This window comes from Saccopteryx bilineata, chromosome 3 (genome assembly GCF_036850765.1).
Source record: "Saccopteryx bilineata isolate mSacBil1 chromosome 3, mSacBil1_pri_phased_curated, whole genome shotgun sequence".
Taxonomy (NCBI): domain Eukaryota; kingdom Metazoa; phylum Chordata; class Mammalia; order Chiroptera; family Emballonuridae; genus Saccopteryx; species Saccopteryx bilineata.
This window is the reverse complement of record NC_089492.1, coordinates 180,893,232-180,915,310: the sequence shown is the minus strand read 5'-3', so window position 1 is coordinate 180,915,310 and position 22,079 is coordinate 180,893,232. Positions and strand designations below refer to the sequence as shown.

Here is a 22,079-nt window from a genome sequence, read left to right as displayed (position 1 = left end):
CATAGAGCAGCTGTCCCGAGGGTGAAACCGAGCAGGACAGGCTGAGCAGTGCGGCTCTGCTCAGCTTCCGTGTAACCCTCTTCTCTGTCCCACTGCGTAGGTTCGTGACCTGTCTCTCCCTTCCAGGGAAGAGACCCACTAGTGCTGATGGACAGCACACGGATTTCAAGTTGTGTTGGTCGAACCTTTGATGAGGATACCGGCAAATAGTTGGTTACATCCATTCTCGGCTTGGAATGATGGGGCAGGGCCCCTGACATAGTGCTGAAGGGTTTGCCACGTGTCCCCGGGTGCTGCGCTCGTCACCCCAGGCAGAGCCCAGGCGTCAGAGTAGCCGTGGAAGCCCAGGGGTTGTCTGACCTTTGACTGAAGAACACGGGTCCCCAGTTGGCGGCAGTTGGCCAGGGCACGGCATGTTCCCTCCGGCAGTGAGGGCACCTGGCCAGGCTGCCGCGCCCAGCACCTAAGGGTGCCTCGTGTTGTGTCCACAGGGATACGGAGCTGCAGCAGCGGAGGCAGCTGTTCGAGGCTGGCCTCCACTCCTCAGCCCGCTATGGCAGTCACGACAGCAGCAGCACCGTGGCAGATGGGAAGAAAAAGCCTCGAAAATGGCTGCAGTTGGAGACCTCGGAGAGGAGGTGTCAGATCTGCCAGCACTTGTGCTACCTGTCCATGGTGAGCCTGCCGGGACCACTGCTCCTGCTCCGGGGGGCCTGGTTCCTGACCTCACCGCAGTGCGCAGCCACAGGGACCGAGAATGGACACTGCGCGTGGGTGGGCCCTGCTCTGCCGTCCTCCGCAGGCCTCTCCTCACTCGCAGCCACATGTCTTCCGGGAGTAGGTCTCCCTCAGTGCTGCTGCCCCGTCACCGTGGTCCCTGTGTGTTCCCAAGTTGACATGGGGCCCCATCGGACCTTGGCCCCTCCCCAGTTTCCAGTTGGCTGGTTATGTTACCAGTCTCGCTGCCTCTCAGAACCTGAAGTCTATCTTTGGTTAAAACTAATGTTTCTTGTCATCCACACTCCTGTCCTAGCTTCCCTGAACAGGCTCCTCCTCCTGCCTCCCTTGCGCAGCGCAGTGCTCCGCTGTCCCTTCTTCTAGGGCCGCCCGCCTGTCTGGTTAGTGCGTGCAGCTCCCTTCCGCCCCGTCCTGCCCCGCCCCGGCCAGGGCGCCTGGCGAGCCGGGGCTGAGTGGCAGCTGTGGACAGCTAGGCTGGTGTGGCCCTCACCTCTGCTCTTCAGTCTCTCACCTTCCACTGGGCAGCTGCCCTGACACAGGTCTGTGGGGTCCCCACTCCCACTCATGGTGTTCCTCACTACCATCTGCCTCAGCCTGGGACCTGCTGCCCCTGGAGCTGGTGCCTTCTCCCGCTGTGCGGGCGCCTCCTCCAGAAACAGAAGCTTAGCTAGGAGGTGCTCTCACGGACACGGTGCCAGCGCCCCCACACGAGGCACGTGGGATCGCCCAGACACAGAGCAGCAGGTGTGTCCAGGTCTGACTCCATGCCTCACCTGTGTGCCTGGCCCCGCCCAGCTGCCCGCAAGGACGATGCACCACACAGCCGCTTCCGGCTGAGGCACATGCTCTTTATAACAGCTGAGAGGTCAGAACACTGGCAGAAGGGGAGGCCCTGGCTCAGTTGGCTGGGGCTGGCACCGGCATCACAGATGGGGAGCTCAGACAGACACGAGTTCTCAGTCCTGGAGGCTGGAAGTCCACCATCAGGCTATCGCAGGGTGGTTCCTCTGAGGCCTCCCTTCCCTGTGGCTTGTAGGTGCCACCTTCTCCTGGTGTCCACCTGTCCTCCTTCTGTGCATCTGTGTCATAATGTCTTCTTGTAAGGGCACAAGCCACATTAGGCCAGACCCCACACATATGACCTCATTTTACCTTAATCACCTCTTTCAAGGTCTGGTCTACAAATAGTCACATTCTAAGCTACTGGGGTCAGGATGTCAACCTATGAATTGAGGGTGGTGGATGTAACAGTCCATAATAACCATGCATTTGTCTAGTCTTTCTTTGCCCAAGTACCTTTTAAAATATATAATTGAGAACCCTGTTGTTTTTTAAAAGGGAAAAAGTCATAAGCATTTCTCCAGATCTTAGAGATTTGTGAACACCACTTGTACGGCCACGCAGTTCTGTATTCATTCCTCCTGTTCTGGTACAGCTGCTTACCACAGAGATAGTAGTTGTGTTATCCCGTGAGTATGAATGACACTGGTGTGACCTCCCTGTGTGGCATGAGGACGGCACCATGTGGGCTTGTTAGCAAGGTGTCTCAGGAAGCTGAACTGTGAGAGTTGTCACCCGGCACCTCTTACCAGCCCGTATGTCCTATTATAAAACAAGGCATCTCTTACCAGCCTGAATGTGTAAAGCATATATCCTTAATTCATAGGTAAAATTTGAGGTTTTACTGGTCTATAGTTTTCATAGCTCGAATATTTAATAAGTTTGCATATTTTTATTGTGTTTCCCATTTTTGTCCATTCCTGTTTCTAGACACAAGTGTCTTTAAAAGGTGGTGTACTTCTCCCATAAGTGTCATGTCTTTATTCCTCCAGCTTGTGTTCCCATGCTTGCTTAGAAACTCTGGAGACAGAAATCCTAGGTTTCCCATAAATCTTTATGAAATGGCCTGAACTTCTTGCTTCTTGGGGCTTGAGGCAACATTACCCTTTTATTTTTAAACAGTAAGAACAGGACTAGAAGTTGGGATGGGGGTATGAAGCCACATAAACCAGGCAGCTGTGTTTTCTCTCTGCCCCTCAGACCAGATCCACCTATGCTGAGTATCTGGTGGGTCAGGCCTGTCCACGTGCTGCCCACACCTGTCCTGCGTGGCCTGGGAGCCTGTGTGTGCTTTCACACGCAGCTGGAGGCTCTGTGGTTGCGGGCAGGAGGGGCCTGTCTGGTGGCAGGGGTGAAGGCTGTGATGGCTGGAGTTTGGATAGAAGTACTGGACCCCCCTGGGTGCATGGACAGCTTCCATGTTACCGGCTGGACTGACAGAGCCGCTGCAAGGTCTTAAGTGTGTTCCCTGCACGCCTGCTCCAGATCCATTCCGACACTTCATGCACCAAGGTCGTTTCTGAACAGAATGTCATAACTTAGATCTTACAATCAGACGTCAGTCCTCCGTCCCAGCTTCACCAGTCCCATGGCACTAGAACCTATCACAGGAAAGTGCAGCAGAAACGAGAGGGAGCTCGAGGCCACTCTTAATGCTTCGAGACAACCAAGTTATTTGCTCCCTAGTTGAAGATCTTGTTCCAGGCAAGCCCCCCCCCCCATTAATTTCCAACGGTTTCCAGTCACTCCTTAGCTTGGACAGTTGAGGTCAGGGACAGGCCTTCCCTGATTATTCCTGGGACTCTCCCCCTCTCAGTTATCCCTCCTGGGGCACACCAACAGCTGTGTTTCGATCACCTTCCAAGCTCAGGGTATGTCTGCCCGCAGGTCGTTCAGGAGAATGAGAACGTGGTATTCTGCCTGGAGTGTGCCCTGCGCCACGTGGAGAAGCAGAAGTCCTGCCGAGGCCTGAAGCTCATGTACCGCTACGACGAGGTCAGTCCCAGCCCTCAGGGGTGGCTGGGATGGCTGCTTCGTCACCTGCCCTTGTTTTCTGTAGGGATGAGCGAGCCTGTTGTCACCCAGATGAGCAAGTTTGGCATGACCTGAGCCCAAGTGCATCCAGCATGGTTCTAGGGCCTTTTGGCCAGATGGAGCCTGGCCTGGGGGTCGTAGTTCTTTGCTCCAAGATGGGAAATGGTGAAGTTCAGTCTGACCTGGAGAAACCCAGGAACGGAAACTGGAGAAATTTCATTTATACGAATTTGGTTTCATTCTGGTTTTCCCCTCCATGTGGACCATAGCTTGACTGTAGCTTTCTAAGGGAGCCGTGTGCACTCTCCTCCCTGTGCAGGGCCGCTCTGCCTCCCTTGAGCCCTGATGGCATCTATCTGCATTCCTGGTCACCAGGGTCTCAGTTTATAAGGGATTTGATCTCAGATTCTGGGTGCTGGTGTCCCCAGTACCATGCTGTCTGGCTGGGCTCCTAAGGAAGTGGGGAATAATGCTGTGACTTACAGCCAGGGCCCAGGGTAGGAGGGGACAGCAGGCTGCCTGTGCATACCTGTCACAGGACAGACCCAAACAGAAGGTGACGGTCCCAGCACTGACCAGCAGGGGAAGATGAGGACCTGTCCTTCACCTCTCATGCCGAAAGCTACCCGGACCTGTGATGTGCAGAGTATGTGGCTGGGCTGCTTCGTGGCCTCAAAATCACGTCTGGTCTTGTGTTCTCAGAGAGGCCTGACCCTAGGTCTCGGGGATGGGGCTAGAGGAACCTTCCTGGCTGTAGCCGCATGGAGTCTCAGACATAAAGGAAGGAACTGGTCCAGTCCCTTTCCCAACAGGGCTTCCAAGGGGATTTCAGCTCTGAAGTGGTCCTGGGCCAGGACCTGGTGAGGAGAAAGAGCTTTCAGTCAGACCGAGAGCCCCGCCGCACGGTGGTGCTGATGCCTGGCCTGGCTCTCACGTCCTCACGTGAAATGGCTGTTCTAACTGCAGCCAGCGCTCGGCCGGGGCCAGGGCACAGGGGTGGTGTGACCACATGCCGGTGCTCTGGACAGAGCATACACCATCCATCTCCTCTCATGGAAAAGCTGTAAGCAGCAGCTCAAACATCTTTTATCTTTTCAGGAATCATTATCTAATCACACGACAAGCATCCTGTCAGCTACTTGCTAAGATCCAGGTTGTGGCCCAGGAGGTGGGGGGCAGTTCTCAAGGCTCCCCAGGCTCTATGTCAGGCAGGGAATTGCATCCAGTGGGCACCAGGCTCTTGGCCCTCACTTGGCCTCAGGTAAAGCCGGGAGCCTTTCTCTCATATTTGGCATCCAATTCTGTAAATCCCATGGGCTCCACCTTCTTAGAAAATTGAAGGTGCAGCCAATTCTACCGCTGCCAGTAAAAGCCCCTGCACGGAGGCCGTCACCTCAGAAGCACGAGCACGCAGCTCCGTCTGCCGGCCTCCTCTCAGGAGTTATCCTAAAGGCTTCTGAGCGCTGTGCTGTTGCCTTTCAGATAGAAATTGGGAGCTTCCTGGAATGCATGGTCCTGCCCCTCAGAGGGCACTTTACACATCTTGACTGACCTAGAGCCCTTCTTGGGGACCACATCTCAGATTGCCATGGGGATCCTGGGGGCCCTTCCTCCAGGCCCTTGTCTGCCATCTTCTGGAGTAGTGTCCACAGTGGTTGCACACCATGTGCAGGCCACAGCCTGAGCAGCCCCGGCCCTGCCGCGAGCTGCCCTCCTGCTACCCATGCGATAGATCCTGGGAGGCTGGGCCAGTGGAAGGTGCCTGATCTGGCCACCGCACACCCAGGTGTCCTGGCAGGACCCTAGAGGGGTTGGGGCATCTGTGGGAGCTCCGGCCATGGGTCAGGCTTGATATGAGCCTTTGGCTAAATTACAAGATTGGAAAGATGAAAAAAGCTGTTTGTCAAGGGCATATTCACACAGGTGGCAGCTACTCTGCGCTCACTTCTTTATTTTACTAGCAAATGTCAGAACAGAGTTAATAATAATACCCTACTACCCTGCCATGTCTGCGTAAGAACAGCTCGGGTAATGAGCAGGCAGAGTTGAGCCGTCGCTATGAACTGTGTGTGGGGCTGTGTCCATCTCCAGCCCATTTTGTAGTGAGGTATGTTGAGGTGACCAGAACCCTGGGAGGAGAACTATATGTGTAGGGTCTGTCCATCTGAAGCTTGGTCATCAGTGTTCAGAAGCCAGCAGCTTTGCCAGTGGCCCGGTTTATTTTAGTAAATGAAAATCGATAAGTCCAATTCGTTGACCATGTGTTTTTTTTGTTTTTTTTTTGTTTGTTTGTTTGTTTTTTGGTCGGGGGATTTCTAGTTCTGTTTGGATTTCAGAAATGGCTCTGAGAGCACTGCAGACTCTTATTCTAAGCCCCAGAGTGCCTAGCAAACCAGTCCCACATGTCCGGGCCCTCAGGTCACATGGAATGTTCTGACTGCAGTGTGGGCTTCCTTGTGCTGTTGAGGTACCTTTGTCACATAGAGCTGGGTGTTAGAAGTCCATGTGTCCCTCATTGGCGTGTTTATTGTAGGTGTTTAAACAGCCGCGGAGACTGTATTGTACAAGTGGACATCCCTGCTCTTCCCAGGGCTATTTGGCTTTCTTTTTGGGCACTTTTCAATGTTTGCCTTTGAGTGATGAGAGTCCCCACTGCTGTGTCTAGGTCAGGGAGCAGGCCTGGAACCTAGCTGCCCTCAGGCCTCTGATAAAGGGGCAGCCACCTGCCCTCCGTTTCATGACGTGTATGTCAGAGCTGCATGCCATTGTGATAATTTTGTTGTTTGTTTGTTTGTTTTGTTGTTTTGCTTTCTAAGTAAGAGAAGGGAGAGATAGTGAAATAGATTCCCACATGTGCCCTGACCCAGATCCACCTTGCAACCCCAGTTGGGGGCCAATGCTTGAATCAGCTGAGGTATTTTTAGTGCCTAAGGTTGACCTGCTCAGACCAGTTGAGCCACTGGCTGTGAGAGAGAAAGTGGGAGATGGAGGGGGATAGAAGCAGATGGTCACTTCTCTCTTGTGTGCCCTGACTGGGGATCGAATCCGGGATGACTACGTGCTGGGCTGACACTCTATCCACTACACCACCACCATTCAGGTACAAATTTTTGATACCGACAGAGAAATGGTTCTCTTGAGTGAATTATAAGAATGCGTTTTTGTATGCTATCTCCATTCACAGTGGAAGAGGGAGTAACGGAAGTATTTCTAGACCAGTGTTTTACATTTATTTGCGAGACCCCGAGAAACGGGCTCGAGTGTCAAGATAGCCAGTGTAACGGCAATTTCAGGCATTTGTCACCATCCAGGGAGCATGCCGAGAGCCCATGGATCTCTCTCTTAAGTCTCATTGTGGAGGTGGTGAGCTGAATGAATCCTCCCCTTCCTGGGTGGGGACCCAGAGTGGCTGCCGGTTTACCTCTTTAAACTCCGAAGTGGTAGGGGGCCCTCAGAGGTGCCTTGTGGTTCAGTCTGCTGATGAGTGTAGCCATGCATGTGCACCTGGTTGCATGGTGAGGGAATTGGTACCCCAGGTAAATGAATAGACTCGGGTTGGGACGCAGCTCTCTCTGGAAGCAAGTTAACACAATTAACTGTAGTTAAAGGACTGCATGTATTTTAGGGCTTTAGCATATTAGTGTGTCTAAACCTTTCAGCCACCAGGAGGCGCTATTAGGCTCCCTGGAGTTTTGAAAGAACTGAAGGTTAGGTAGTTGTGATGAGGCAGGTTCTTCATGCACCTCGCCTGGCGCTGTGCTGGCTTTCAGATGAGAGATGACAGTGGCTTCTCCCTGAGAAGGAAACCATTTATTTTAGGTGCCCAGTTAGGCCAATGTCCTTATGAAGTTCTCTTGCTCAAGCCTACTGCGTCTTGCATTCAATCGTGGAGATTTCCAAAGCCCAGCCTGGCTTTCCTGAAACAGGCTCCTCAGATGATGCTCAGACCATTTGGATGTGGTCTGATGAGGGTGACAGGTGGCCCTAGCCATGCAACCAGCTCTGCTCTCAAAAGGTCCTCAGGGTGGTTCTGGGGACAGTGCTCTTTGGTTTGTTAATTATTTATCTTCCTTTCAACTTGAAACAGGAACAAATTATCAGCCTGGTCAATCAGATCTGCGGCAAGGTATCCAGTAAGAATGGCAGCATCGAGAACTGTCTTAGTAAACCTACACCAAAAAGGGGGCCCCGCAAGAGAGCGACAGTGGACGTGCTGCCCTCCCGGCTGTCATCCTCCAGCTCTTCCAGAAGTGCTTCCAGCTCGTCGTGAAGCTGCCAACACCGTGGTCGAGGGAAATCTATTTTTTGTAATTATTATATTCTAGTTTGGAGTACTTGCTGTAGGATACAAGCTGTCTTTGCACTAGCTCTAAAGAAGATTTTCTTCTGGTTTTAGAGAACTAATTTTGTTTTAGCATTAAACTGTTGAACTTTTTTTTGTACTTAGAATACCTAGATACTGCAGTCAGATTTTTGAAACTGCCGTATATTCACTGTTTTAAAACCCTTGAGGGGCTGTATTAATTTGTATTGCCCCTGTGGCTGACAAAAGCCTTTTTGTTTTTGTTTTTTTTTTAACTGTTGGGGGAAAAAAGGCTTTTTAACCCATTTTTGAAGAGGGTGAAGTTTGGAGAACAAATTTTAAAACCATCAGTCATGTGAGCAGATTTTTCTAGACAGGAAAAGGGGTAGGAGACAGACACACACACACACACACACACACACACACGAAACTTGAAAAGAAATGGCTTTACTTTGGCTGTCTTTTCTTCTGTTATGTGCAAGATAAGTTTGTAATTTTTAAAACCGGAGAACCCCCACTGTTTCTCTGGGCGGTTATGGCAGCTGAAGGCGACGCTGTCCCCTAACCACAGGCCACCCGAGGCGGTTGGGGACGCGGTTCTCTACCAGCACATCACTATGCATCTGTCGAGGAAGAGGAGAGGGAAGAAGACTGCCTGCCTTGGAGGGTCACGTGCGGAACCTGTGCCTGATTTCATTAGGAAATCCATTCTGTTATTTTTTGGTGCTGTTGGCTACTTTATCAAAAACCCTTCAATAGCATCCCTAAGAAAAAAAAGGAAAAAAAACAGTGAAGCCTTTAAGTGCTTCTTTGTCATAGATGTGCAATCTTCCTAACATTCCATCCTCATCACTGCTTGTCTCACACCTTCACAAGTCAGCATTAACCTTTCTCCCGCGTTTGTTTCATTGATGATCACGTTAGAGCCACTAGGAGGTCTGCAGTTCTTTTTGAATGTGAAAATGCATTTGCGCTCATCTTGTCTATTTTTTCTCTTCATGTTGTAACAAAAAGAAAAAAAAAAAGAAAAAGAATCCCATCCTTTTGTACATACGCCTGTAAATTGTTTTAAATACTTGAGCCTTTTTCTCAGTGGGGGTAGGGAGGGGGGTGAGAAGACAAGATGAAGAAAAGCCTTACATTTCAGTTTCTTCATCGGTTGGATTGGATGCTTACAGGGTTTTTCTTGTAACATTTTTAAGTGCTGCTTACATCACTGAACAACAAAAAGATAATAATGGAGTAGCTGTTGCCCTTCTCCGGTTGTGTGTACAGTATGTGTGGAATAAAGAAGGGAAACTGTTTTCACGAGCTGTCCTGTTTCATAATTGGATTCATCTACCCCGTAGCCGCCCATATTGCACTGAGCTTGCCAGTGGGACTGTCAGGAGTGTCCTGTGATCCACTTTGTCGGTTGTTGTTGCAGAAGACTGAACTGTTTTGGAATATTTAATGATTACATAAACAGTCCAAGTGTTTTCCAATGTGGTTGTCTGGTTTTTATGGCCTTGCTGTGTACTTTCCCTCTTTTTGACAGTGAACTTTCTGCCTATGGCTTACAGTTTGACATTTAATTTATTAGCGCTGCTCTGCACTCCTCCCTTGGGAGGAAAGACTTCATGTTGTTTATTGCCAGTTTTTTGTTTACTTTTCAGGTTTGTACTACAAGGTTTAATAATAAAACAAAGTTTTTTGGACATTTGTCGTGTGGAAGATGAGTGAATGAAATAAGCTTTCTTGACCGGTCAGTGGGTAAGGACCACCCCCCACCCCATCCCCAGCCACCGAGGGGCACAGACGACACACACTGATCTTGCTCACTTTCATCTGCTGCTGCTGGTCTGAGTCCCCAATGAGGAGCATCAAATGCCCGCCGTATGCCTCTTGTTTTCTGTGAGGACCCCCTGGGAAACAGCTCGTGGCCCTTCCCTATGAGGGCACCATGACAGTGGGCAGGTCCCTCACCAGTGCCAGACCACGCAGGGCATTTCTTGTCAGGAGCAAGGGTGGCATATTGCTCTGCTAATGCTTGTTTCTCTTCCTTTGGGCCCTGGTGCGTGGTCTAGTGTGACAGTCGGGGTTGTTGAACTGTTAATGATTTGACAGTGATCAGATGAAAAACCAGTTGTCAGAGCCAAGTCTGACTGGCTATATTGCAGAGGAAGCAGAACTGTCAGCAGGGGGCTCGTCTCCAGCGGTGAGCAGATGTGGAGACCATGTCGCTGGCCCCCCTGCTTGGCACAGTTGGCTCACTGGCTTTCGTGGGCCCAAGTCGCCCTTCCTGCACTCAACACCTGAAGGAAGTGTGTGTTTGGAACCCTTTCTGTACAAAGTGGTCACATATTCTCAGTTTAAAGTGCTCAAACTTTTATTAGCTTTTCTTTCAGTCCGTTTCTCACAAACCACTGGCAACCGTGTACCAGTCCGGGGCCTCCATTACACCACCTGCCCACAGTGGCTCCATACCAGTTGCGGCTCCTTCCACAGCGCTCCGAGGGTGTGGTTCCAGACTCAGGAGTCACTGTCGTTGCTATGTAAAGTAGCAAGGGCAGTGTCCACCTCCACTCCCTCTTCATCAGACTGAACAACAGGGGACTTCCCACCTTCACCGGGGTCCTGAGGGGCCGGGTCAGTGCAGAGGGAGGATAAGGAAGGTGGCCGAGTTTGTGATTCTGATGGATTTGGAACCTGAACAGTAATTTCATCTGGACCAGTACTGGATTCAAGCCCTGCAGAATAAGAAAAAGCCTGTGATAATAAAAGCATTGCAATTTAAAATTGCCACCAATGATGGTGGTTTGAACTTGGCATGGACAGAAAGGGTATTGGTTTCCTGAGGTGAGTGGGGACTGCAGAACCAGGCCATCCACGCATCGCAAGAACCGTCCCCAGAAGAGGCTATGCTGGGCAACGCCAGGGCCAGAGCCGAGCAGCTCCCTCTGCCGCCTGGGCAAGTCCTGCCATGTCCAGTCACGTGCGCTGAAGGCCCAGGGACACACTGCATTTCTTTGAGAAGCATTCCCTGTAACCACGATAACCTAGATGTACTTCTTGATGTCCTTTGAAGTAATTCAGAGAAATCAATGCTAAGAGAAAAATTCAATCTTTAAGCATCTCAACTTCACGGGGAGTAAAGGAGTCTTTAAGTCCTACACAGCTGATGGAGTCACTGTCGCCAGTGCTCCTCCTGGGTCAGGGAAGAGAGCCAGCATTCCGCCCCTTCCAGGGCCCCAGCCTTCCCAGGACAGGCTGGGGCAGAGGACGGAGATGTGACAGCAGCACAGATGGAAGAATCTAGGGGCTTGAGCTGGGAGTGGGGCCTGTGGTGAGGACGACACTCCAGAGGGCTCGCTGGGCCTCCAGAGGGCTGTGCTCAGCCCTTCCTTATCCAGGAATGCCAGTGCTTGTCTGTGCTGATGGAGGTCTAAGAAGACCCACCTACCCCAAGGTCAGGTCTGAAATTTAAACGAAATGAGCCCAGATAGAGGTCTGGAGCCTCAGTACATATTTGCTGAATGAATGTGATATTGTGAGAAGGCATTAAATGGAGTGCCCACAGGGTTGCAACTGATTTTTAAAATATAAGCCGAATGGTGAACACATACAACAAAGATGAAGTACCATATTTCCCCATGATTAAGACCCTTTATCAAAAACTTGGGGGTCTAAAAACTGGGTGTGTCTTATACAGTGGTTGTAGGGTTGTAGTGGTTGTAGTGCTTGTTTTTGTGCTCATTGTTGAAGACAGTGATTCGTCATCAGACACAGATGAGGACAAGCTAATGGATGGGAGTTTTGACAGTGATGAGGGGTTGCATGAATTTTATGATGAATAAAACTTGAGTTCAATAACTTTATGTACATTATTTTTCAAATTTTGGGCCCCAAAATTAGGGTGCATCTTCTACCTGGGAAAATACGGTCAATGTGTGCTACAGGAAGGGGGAAGCATTTACAGACAGGCGCTACTCAGACCAGCACAAGTGTGTGAGCCACAGGGGAGTGCTCCCACCTCCCCCCAGACTCCAGTCCTTAACATAGCCACAAAAACCCACTCAAATTCTGAGACAGGTAACACAAACTTAAGAAAGGTGTCTGGGGAGAACACTTGAAATCTGTGAGAAATTTGTGACTGAGCAGCCAATGCTTCATTGGCCCATTAGTGTGGGACCAGACACAGGTGTGTGGAGACAGGTGAGTAGAACAAGAGGGTTGACTGTGGCTTCGAGACTTTTATTACTCTGATGTCTTTCCTGTGAAGGGAAATATGTTAATAAGTCACCTCCTACCTAAGACCGGGGACAGCACAGCGCTGTCGTCTCCACCTGAATTCAGGAACACGTCCAGGGCCTCCTGGTCGGAGACGTCCATCAGATCCATCTGCTCCAGCATGTCGACATTGACCTCCATGGACGACATGCTGCCCATGGGCTCTAGGAACAGATTGGCACAAGAAATTACACTTTTTATCTTCAACAATACTTTAAAATGTGGCCTTCAATTCAGTAGGCTAACTAGATTGTATTCTCTAGGTATAAAATATCTCCTGCTACTCCAAACATAAAAATACAATTCAATTGGGGGCAATATAACATGCCACATCCCAGTTTGGTACTTGAAACCCTATTACCTTTTATACCTTCCCAAGCAGGTCACCTGTTCACCTCCTGTCCTTTGCTGCAGGAGCTCCAGACGAGCCCACTTCTGCACTGAGCAGTTCCTGGCTGTCAGGAAGAGGGTGCTTTCTGAAAGAGGTGTGTTCCTGTGGGACGTGCGGTCAGCAAGCGCTCTGCCTGATGCACCTTGCCTCCCATCTCCAACTGCCCCCAAACTTGATTATCATTCCACTTAAAGTTTTCACTGCCCTGTGACATTTCTCTATTCTGCAATCTTAACAGCTGACATCAGGGCATTGGCAAGCTGGCGAGATGGAACCAAGCACGCTCTGCAGAGAAAAACAGACTAGGGAGGCAAATCAGCTCACCAACAGAAAGAAGCTTTGAGACTAATGGAGTCTGTCTCAGATGTCCCAAATGAAAGATACCTCCTGGGTCTGGAATTCATTTCGAAACTACCTCTGTGGTCCAGAAAACTACAAGCAAGTTAAGTCACCCCGCATGATGGTACCTGGCAGATGCAAGTACAGATTATTTCTGGGTGGACACACCCTTACACCTGGGTCTCGGACGCATGGTAAAGTACAAAATCCATTCCGACCCACTCCCAAATTTAGAGCACACACATGGAGGTAAAGTCAGAAACAAACTCAGTATATTTTCCCCCAAATTAAATGATTGCCTATTTTCAAATCAAAAGATATAATCAAGAAATGAACAAATTAGAGCAGATATTTGAAAAAGAGCCAAATAATTTCCAGGAAAGAAAACTTAATCACTGAAATTTAAAACTCTGGGCACAAGTTAAACTGGAGGTTAATGAGAGCCAAAAAGGAAATTAATAAACTAAGACTGAATAAATTCCCTATTGTACAGAAAAGAAAAAGATGGGAAATATGGAAGAGCTTACAAGATGGAAAATGCAAAAAAATTTACACAGTTCTAACACGATAGCAGCTGCATCCAGAGGCGGATTATGTCCCAGATGCACTGAATGCTCTAACATCCCTGATTTAGGAAGCAAATGAATTCCAAACAAGACGGATAAAAGCAAGCCTGACCTACATCAATTGTAGCAAAATTGACAGAACATCAAAAGAGAAAGAGCAGATGAGGAAAGATAACGAAATAATCAGCTTCACCACCACAATAAAAGGCAGAAGACAGAATAATAAATTCAAAGAGGTGAGATAAATGTCACCTCTAAAATTATACATCATTAAATAGCATTTAAGATGAAGTATAAGGTAACAAGCACTGTCAGACAAAAACACTTTACCACGAGACTGCTCTCACTAAAGGAAGATGGTGATGAATCCCAGAAGGTCTGAGGGGCAAGAAACATGTTAAAGCAGTGAAAATCCTTGTAAGTTTGTGAGTTACTATAAAATACTCAGAGTAGTGTCCAATTTGGGGGACTTATTCTGGCATAATTAAAGGACCAAGCAGCAGTGACAGGAGAGGACAGCTGTGGTAAGAGCTGAAGCAGTGTTAAGATCCTTGTTTTGTTTGGTAGGAAAGTGAGAATGATTGTTTCTGGGCACCACAAAATCATTCAACTTCAGTACTAAAACAAATGGTATGTGATTTCCATTTTTAGCTGGGGGAAAATTTATTATCGATTAGATGATCCCGCTCAAGGGACAATATCCACAGCAATGTCACCTGGACCCACGTGAAGTCCACCTTCCCTGCATCAGACCTTGTCACAGAGCTGCTGCACATTCCCAGCCTGAAAGATGCACAAGGGACATCAGTGCAGGGTTATCCTGGAGCTCCTTCAAGGCTGACTGGTCAGGGAGAACTTGAAGGCACAGTGGTCAAACTTGTTTTGGGGACACTGCTGCGGATGCTGTCAGCATGGCATTCTGGCTTTTGGCCTTGCTGTGACTTCAGTTTTGAGAGGGGCAGAGGCTCCCTTGTGTCTGTGCCATCCTCTTAAGGGAGGGCAGGGAGAAAAAGAATGGACTAAAGAGTATAGAAAAATATTTCAGGAAAATACCAAATGAACCAAATTTGCCAGTTAACAGAGGGATTATAAAACTGAATTAAAAGGGCCTGACTAGGTGGTGGTGCAGTGGATAGAGCGTCGGACTGGGATGCGGAAGGACCCAGGTTCGAGACCCCGAGGTCGCCAGCTTGAGCGCGGGCTCATCTGGCTTGAGCAAAGAGTTCACCAGCTTGGACCCAAGGTCGCTGGCTCCAGCAGGGGGTTACTTGGTCTGCTGAAGGCCCACGGTCAAGGCACATGTGAGAAAGCAATCAATGAACAACTAAGAAGTCGCAACGAGAAACTGATGATTGATGCTTCTCATCTCTCTCCGTTCCTGTCTGTCTGTCCCTATCTCTGCCTCTGTAAAAAAAAAAAAAAAAAAAAAAAAAAAAAACTGAATTAAAAGGATAAAATCTAGCTATATTCTGTTCATAGGAGACACATCTAAAACAAAGACACAAAAACATTAACATGTTTTAGAAAGTGGAAAGTGGTGAGGAAGTCCCGGGTTCAAGTTCCTGCCAGGCCACACAGGAGGAAAAAAAAAAAAGTGGAAAGTGGGAAAACAACTTTAAGAAAAAATCTGGTATAGCTATATTAATATCAAAAGAGGAAACAAAAGCAATATTGGTGTAGTTGTTATTTTTCTTTTAAGGGATCAAGTCTCCAGGAAGACACTTGATAATTTCTGTGTGACAATAAAAATAGCTAGAATGATAAAGTGTAACATCCATAATTATAGGAGATATAAGAGGGTTAAATTTACCTCTTTGATAGTTAACAATTAAGCAATCCTAAAAGTAATAATAGGGGACATTTGAGCAACCCAATTAACAGGCTTGATGAAATGGACATATACAGAACATATGCTATCATTTATAATTGTTCTCAAGTACACATGAAATCTGTTGAAAAATTCTTTGTAACAGGCAATAAAGTCTTGAATATACATCAAAAATCAATTCTCCAACCACAATTAAAGTTTAATCAGGAATCGGTAACAAAAGGTAACTAGAAAACACCACACATTATTTAAAAACAGTTCATAAGTAAAATCAAAGGAAAATTATAAATACCAAGAAATATTATCAAAACTGACAGAACCGTATTATAGTAGTACCCTAAAGAAAAATCACATCTTTGAATGCCATATTAAGGCTGAAAATTGAGCTTAAACATTTTACTCAAATTACACCAAAAATATAAAAATTAAATTGAAAATGCCCAGCACTAAAAAGAAACAAATTAAATAATGACACAATAGAAAGAAACAAACTAAAATCTGGTCCTTTGGAGAAAACACTTTAAAATGAGTTAAGATTTATATTTTAAAAAACCCAAAAAACAAAAGCAATAAAAGAACTTCACAATTTGAGGAATGCAAAAGCAAACCTAATGCCAAATACTACAAAGATTGAAGAGTACCATGGATGATGTTATACAAATTTAATTGAAAATTAAAGACAAGCTGGGAAAATTCCATGGAAAGTTTGCTAAAATTAACAAGAAACAGGAAGTCATTGTAAGTATCAGAGAAAAAAAAATAGGTAGTTCTTCCCACAGAGAACTCCCTGGTCCCAGAGTGCCAGAGGCGAGAGCTCGATGTCCCATGCGGAGACAAACGAGATTGCCATGTGCATTTCCAGTCCCAGTGAGACGCCAGTTCTCAATCTAGATATTTAAGGCAATTCTAATCAAACTCTGGAAAAGGTTTTTCATAGAACTTGGAAATCTGACTTTAAAATTATACAGAGGGACAAAGAACCAAGAATAGGCAAAGCAACTCTGAACAAAAAAGAACATAAAATGTGTGTGGGGTGTGCAGGAGTCACTCTACCATATACATCAAGACTTGCTATAGACCGGGTTTCTCAACCTAGCATATTGACGCTTTGCACCAGATAACTCTGTTGTAGGGCTGTCCTGTACATTGTAGAATCTCCTAGCAGCATCCCTGGCCTCTACCCATTAGGTGCCAGTAGCATATCCCTACCCCAATCACAGTAAGCAAAAGTATCACCAGACACCACCAAATGTCCTCTATGGGATAAAACTGTTCCCAGTTGAAAATCAGTGCTAAAAGAATTGTAATTAAGAAGTATGATTTTGCCTGAGCAGGTGGTGGTGCAGTACATAGAGCATCAACCTGGGATGCAGGGGTCCCAGGTTCAAAACCCCAAGGTCACCGGCTTGAATGCGGACTCACTAGCTTGAGTGCAGGGTCTCTGGCTTGAATGTGGGATCATAGACATGACCCCATGGTTGCTGGCTTGAGCACGGGGTCACTGGCTCAGTTGTAGGGGTCAAGGCACATATGAGAAAGCAATCAATGTACAACTAAGGTGCCCCAACTATGAACTGATGCTTCTCATCTCCCTTCCTGTCTGTCTGTCTCTCTCTCTCTAGCTAAAAAAGACATCATTCTGGCTTGAGGCTAACAAATAGAAGAATGGAGCAAAATGAGAGCCTAGGAAAGACTCACAGTGGCAATGGACAGGACAATGTGAAACAGTGGTGACAGTGCTGGTGCTGAAATAGTTACTGCTTTGGAAAGAATGAAAATGTCATACCTTATGACAGCAACAAAAATCAAGTGGCGTGGACTGAACAGCCAATAGAAAACGGAAATTTTAAACTTTTTGTACGATGCTCTTAAACTTGGAATTATATCAAAGATAGACTTATATCCTTAAAACAACGTTTTTATATGTCTGGAATAGTTAACATTTTTTAAATATCTGAAGCAAATTAAAATATTAACATGTCAAATCTGGGAATATAAGTATGTTACATTATTTTCAATTCTTTTCTGAGTATTTAAAATTACTAATTAAAAGAAAAACCAGTAATGGATCCCAAATAAGTTTGAAGTTCTAAATAAAACTGTCATGGGGAGATAATCAGACAAAGTTAAAATTTTAAGCTGGTTAATTGTGTTTGTGATACTTCAGCATTTTGGATTGTATCTTGAAGGAAACTGAATTTTAGGATAGGGGCAGTCTTATCTATTAATTCTATCTTTTCTAACTGAATTTATCTCCAGCCCCAACATTGTCTCCTCTGTCTGGGGTCCTGGGTTCACTCTGGAACATCCAAGAAGTTAGTTGGAGTGTCTGAGGGCACAGGGACACCCGAGCTCCGGAGGTTGGACTTTGCTAAGTTACCGGCTCAGCAGAGATGCATGGGATCCTGAGAACTGTGTGGACACATGGGTAGAGAACAGGGCATCTTCAGGGTGACCTATTTATAATTGCACTGTCCATACCCTGCACTCGAAAGCAATAAACACTTTCTTGAGAAAACGGGAGTCAGAGCAGGTAGAAGATGAACCTGGGTCAGGTTCTTACAAAGCACCTAATTTTGTCCTAACAGCATGAAGACCTGCAGGGCATGGGGCAGGTCTCAGTCTCTTCTGTCTCAGCGCTCAGGCGCTGTCTCCACTTTTCTTCAAGTGCTCAAAACCAAGATAATTCGTGTTTAACTGATTATCTGTTCAACAATGCTGGCTGAGCACGGCTCATTGCACAGCACTGCACTGTGCTAGCCCCGACGGTCCTGCAGCACGGGTCTCTATGCTGTGCGCTCACTGCACAGCGCTGCACTGTGCTAGCCCCGACGGTTCTGCAGCATGGGTCTCTATGCTGTGCGCTCACTGCACAGCGCTGCACTGTGCTAGCCCCGACGGTCCTGCAGCACGGGTCTCTATGCTGTGCGCTCACTGCACAGCGCTGCACTGTGCTAGCCCCGGACGGTCCTGCAGCACGGGTGTCTATGCCGTGGGCTCAGTGCCCACAGAAACAGGTGCTCTCAACCTGCCGGGAAGGGTGTTCATTTCTCCCGAGAACAGGAGCTTTTGAAAAGGCACTTCCATTTTCTCTTTGCCTCCTCTGAGCCTAGAAGTGTGCTGATCACTTAGTTTGGGAAATGTATGCTGAACTAAACTGAAGGAGGGTAGTGGTAAAGTGTTTAGCAGTAAGAATTCCTATCACTGTTCTCTTCATTGCCCTACCTCCTCCATGACCTCCTGGTGTATTGTCTTTTTTCCGTTTTTAACAGCCTTTTTTATTTTATTTTTTCAGGGAGAGAGATGAGAAGCATCAATTCTTCGTTGCGACACCTTAGCTGTTCATTGATTGCTCTCTCATATGTCCCTTGACCAGGGGGCTACAGCTGAGCCAGTGACCCCTTGCTCAAGACAGCAACCTTGGACTTCAGGCCAGCAACCTTTTGGGCTCAAGCCAGTGACCATGGGGTCATGTCTATGATCCCACGCTCAAGCTGGCTACCCTGAACTCAAGCTGGTGAGCCCACACTCAAGCTGGTGACATCGAGCTTTTGAACCTGGGTCCTCAGCGTCCCAGGCTGATGCTTTATCCACTGTGTCACTGCCTGGTCAGGCTGTATTGTCTCATTATGCTCAAATTTGTGGGTCAGATATGACAGGGTGTGTATGTCTTTTACAGGCTGAACGTTTGTGCCCCTTCAATTTGTGTGGGAGGTGATTAGGTTTAGATGAGGTCCTGAGGGTGGGACCCTCACACGAGATCAGGGCCCTCCTAAGAAGAGACACCAGAGAGATGCACTCTCTCCAGCATGTGAGGACACAGTGAGGTGATGAGCCAGGAGGAGCGCCCCGATGGAACCAAATTAGCCAGCACCTTGGTCTAGGATTTCCAGTCTTCAGACTGTGAGAAATAAATTTCCATTGTTTCAAGCCACTCCTAGTCTTTATTTATTTATTTTTTTTGGCAGCCTGAGTGGACTAAGATGATGTCCTTCTCAGCTCCTGCCTATGACAAGGCACAAATCCCTGGAGAAAACAGAAACAGCTCTCTCTATAACCAGCACCGAGCACTAGAGAAACTGAACACGGACATACTCTGCAGGAATAGGCAGGCTCTTTTTTTTAGATGAAGACTCTAGATCAGTGGAATACAAAGAGGGAGAGCTAACTCTGGGGACAAAGGTTAAACTTTGAATCTGTACTGTCCACTCTACGTTTAAAAAAGCATTATCTACATAATGCATTCTTCCTTGTTCTGAGGCATTTGCATATCACTATTCATTTGTTTTTCCCACATTATTTTCCTTCCTCATTCTTTGATTTCTTTACCCTCTCCTGGGGGACACAGACTGACTGATCCAGAACAGTGAGGGTGACAGAGGTAAGTTGGGGGCTGTGGTGAGGGCCAGAGAAGCACACGGAAGTTGAGCACAGACACATTGGAAAGGTGAGGAGGTTTCCAGAAGGTGAGAGGCTCAGGAGGACAGAAAGGCAGGTGCGCAGTGACACCCCTCTCCACGCTGCCTGTGATAGGAGGCTGCTCCTGCCACTCAGTGCCACCTGAGAATGCTTCCCACCGCCTGCCACCCAGCTGCTCCTCAGACACCGGTCTTGGGAAAGGGAGGAGAATTAGGGAGTCAGGACCCTATTTCTTGGCTACTCAGTCTGCTCTTAGGAACCATCAGCAATGTGGCCCCTCACGCATCTAGATGTTCATCACAGCACCATTAACAGAGGTACAGAATCTAAATGTTCAAAATGTCCAACCAGTATCAATCCTGATGATGCAGATACAAAACATACCCTCTCAAAGAATTTTGAATAATACACGGGGATTGATCCCAAACAGTATTAAGAAAAGGGAACTATAAGGCCAGATATGTGGACAGTTTGATATCAATGACATAAATAGATTCACACACAGAGACCGGAAAGAACCACTCTACATAGTACTACAGATCATTCTGTGTTATAGTATTACAGGTCATGTTTCTTTGGTCTTTTTTTTCCCCCTAACATATTTCATGTTTTCTAAACATCTTTAACTAAAGGCCAGAAGTATAGAAGGAGGTAAAGACAATGGCAAGACAAATCGATGGTTGGATATGATGCATCCCTCAGTTTTGGGGGGCTTTCTCCCACACTGCACTTGGGGGTGTAGCACAACACCATGCCCACACCTCCAAGAAGCCCCGCGGCCAGCCCCACCCGGCACTCGCCTCGCCTCTCTGTGATCTGCAGGTAGCCTGTGGACAGGTACTGCTCCATGTCCTGCTGGAAGGCCTCCTCAAAGAACTTCTGCCGCTCCTTCAGCTTCATTTGCTGGGTGTGCTCCATTTCCAGGACCTTCTGGGTGTGCTCTGCATCTAGTGCAGCTAAGGAAACAATTTGGGTCAAGGTTGAAAAGAAACTGAGACCAGAAATGGGTCTAAAACCTACTCATAACAACCCTCCAGGCCAACAGTGTCAACTCTGGCAGGTGCCCCGAGTGTAACACAAACACCTCCTCTCCCCCAGTTGCTGCTTCTGTCCCTGCTGTCTTTGCCCACACTGTTCCCACCCACATCGCCCACTCCTCATGGAAGGGATGTCCATCTTTAGAGACTGACTTCTCAGTTACTCCCTCAACTCAATCAGAATTTGCTGCTCCATCTTGAGGTTGTCATAACAATGTGGTCAAATCTTTGTAGCTGACTGACACATTAGAGTACAACAGGTAAAGACTCGGACTTCCCAGAGGATTTTGACCATATGTTCTTCATCTTAATATCAGCCAGCTCAGAGCCTGGCACATAAGGACTCCATAAATGTTTCTTAAAGAGCAAGAATGTAGCCATGTGATTTTGTAGAACAGTGTCTGGTCTTGGTTTTGTTTATTAACTGTGCTAAGTCAGTTAACCTTTCTGAGCCTCACATGACGCATCTGAAAATTCGGCACAAAAATATTAACCCAATATTAAAGTAAAACTTAAACAAAACAATGTAAAAGACTTTATAACTGCAACAAGTAATAATCTCCCAAGGTGGGTGGGGTTGGGAAGATAACAGAGACTTCAGCCAGGCTGACACCCTGACGTCAGTCTGTGAGACCCTGAACAGGGAACATCATCCAGGAGCCATGTTGTCACACCAGGCCTTGATTTCTCACTGATAGACTCTGAGCTAATTTGTGTTGTTTTGGGCCCTTCAGTTTGTAGTGATCTGTTAGCAACATGGGATACTGCAAATAAACTGTATCCAGCCCCTGCCCAAATCTGACTGGCTGAAGAATCGAAAAAAATAACAACTTGAGTTCTTTACCTTAAACAAATATTTTGCAACACTTGACCTGTGGCAGACACCAGGATTGGCTGAACATGGCAGGAGAACGAAATCTCAGCTAACTCACTGTCCTGGGTAAGGGCCCAAGACACTGGGAAATAATTTCACCCGAGGCTTTGTTCCCTCTGGGGAGTGTCATCTCAGGGGATATTCAGACTTATATAACTAAAAAAAAATCTGATTAAAAAATGCACAAAGAATTTGAATAGACATTTTTTCCAAAGATGACATAAAAATGGCCAGCAGGCACATGAAAAGATGTTCAACATCACTAAGCATCAAGGAAATGCAAATCAAAACCATAAAGAGATATTGCCTCACATCTGTTATGGTGGTTATTATTTAAAAAAAAGAAATAACAAGTTGACAAGCATGTGGAGTAAAGGGAATGTCTATACACTCTTGGTGGTACTGCAAACTGGTGCAGCTGCTATAGAAACCAATATGAAG

General features: G+C 47.3%; 2 protein-coding genes across 8 annotated transcripts in view; one reads left to right on the top strand and one right to left on the bottom strand.

Annotated features, from left to right (window-relative positions):
• Window positions 1-8,949, top strand: part of JARID2 (jumonji and AT-rich interaction domain containing 2) — a 321,993-nt gene extending 313,044 nt beyond the window's left edge. For all 4 annotated transcript variants that reach the window (XM_066268345.1, XM_066268348.1, XM_066268349.1 and 1 more), the window contains 3 exons: window positions 492-675; window positions 3,466-3,573; window positions 7,700-8,949. In XM_066268345.1, coding sequence (XP_066124442.1) covers window positions 492-675; window positions 3,466-3,573; window positions 7,700-7,882 — 475 coding nt within the window. In that variant the 3' untranslated portion in view covers window positions 7,883-8,949. The remainder of the gene's footprint in view (window positions 1-491; window positions 676-3,465; window positions 3,574-7,699) is intronic.
• A 1,316-nt stretch (window positions 8,950-10,265) lies between these two features.
• Window positions 10,266-22,079, bottom strand: part of DTNBP1 (dystrobrevin binding protein 1) — a 176,393-nt gene continuing 164,579 nt past the window's right edge. For all 4 annotated transcript variants that reach the window (XM_066268341.1, XM_066268342.1, XM_066268344.1 and 1 more), the window contains 3 exons: window positions 20,528-20,683; window positions 12,205-12,348; window positions 10,266-10,644 (listed from right to left, as the gene is read on the bottom strand). In XM_066268341.1, coding sequence (XP_066124438.1) covers window positions 10,427-10,644; window positions 12,205-12,348; window positions 20,528-20,683 — 518 coding nt within the window. In that variant the 3' untranslated portion in view covers window positions 10,266-10,426. The remainder of the gene's footprint in view (window positions 10,645-12,204; window positions 12,349-20,527; window positions 20,684-22,079) is intronic.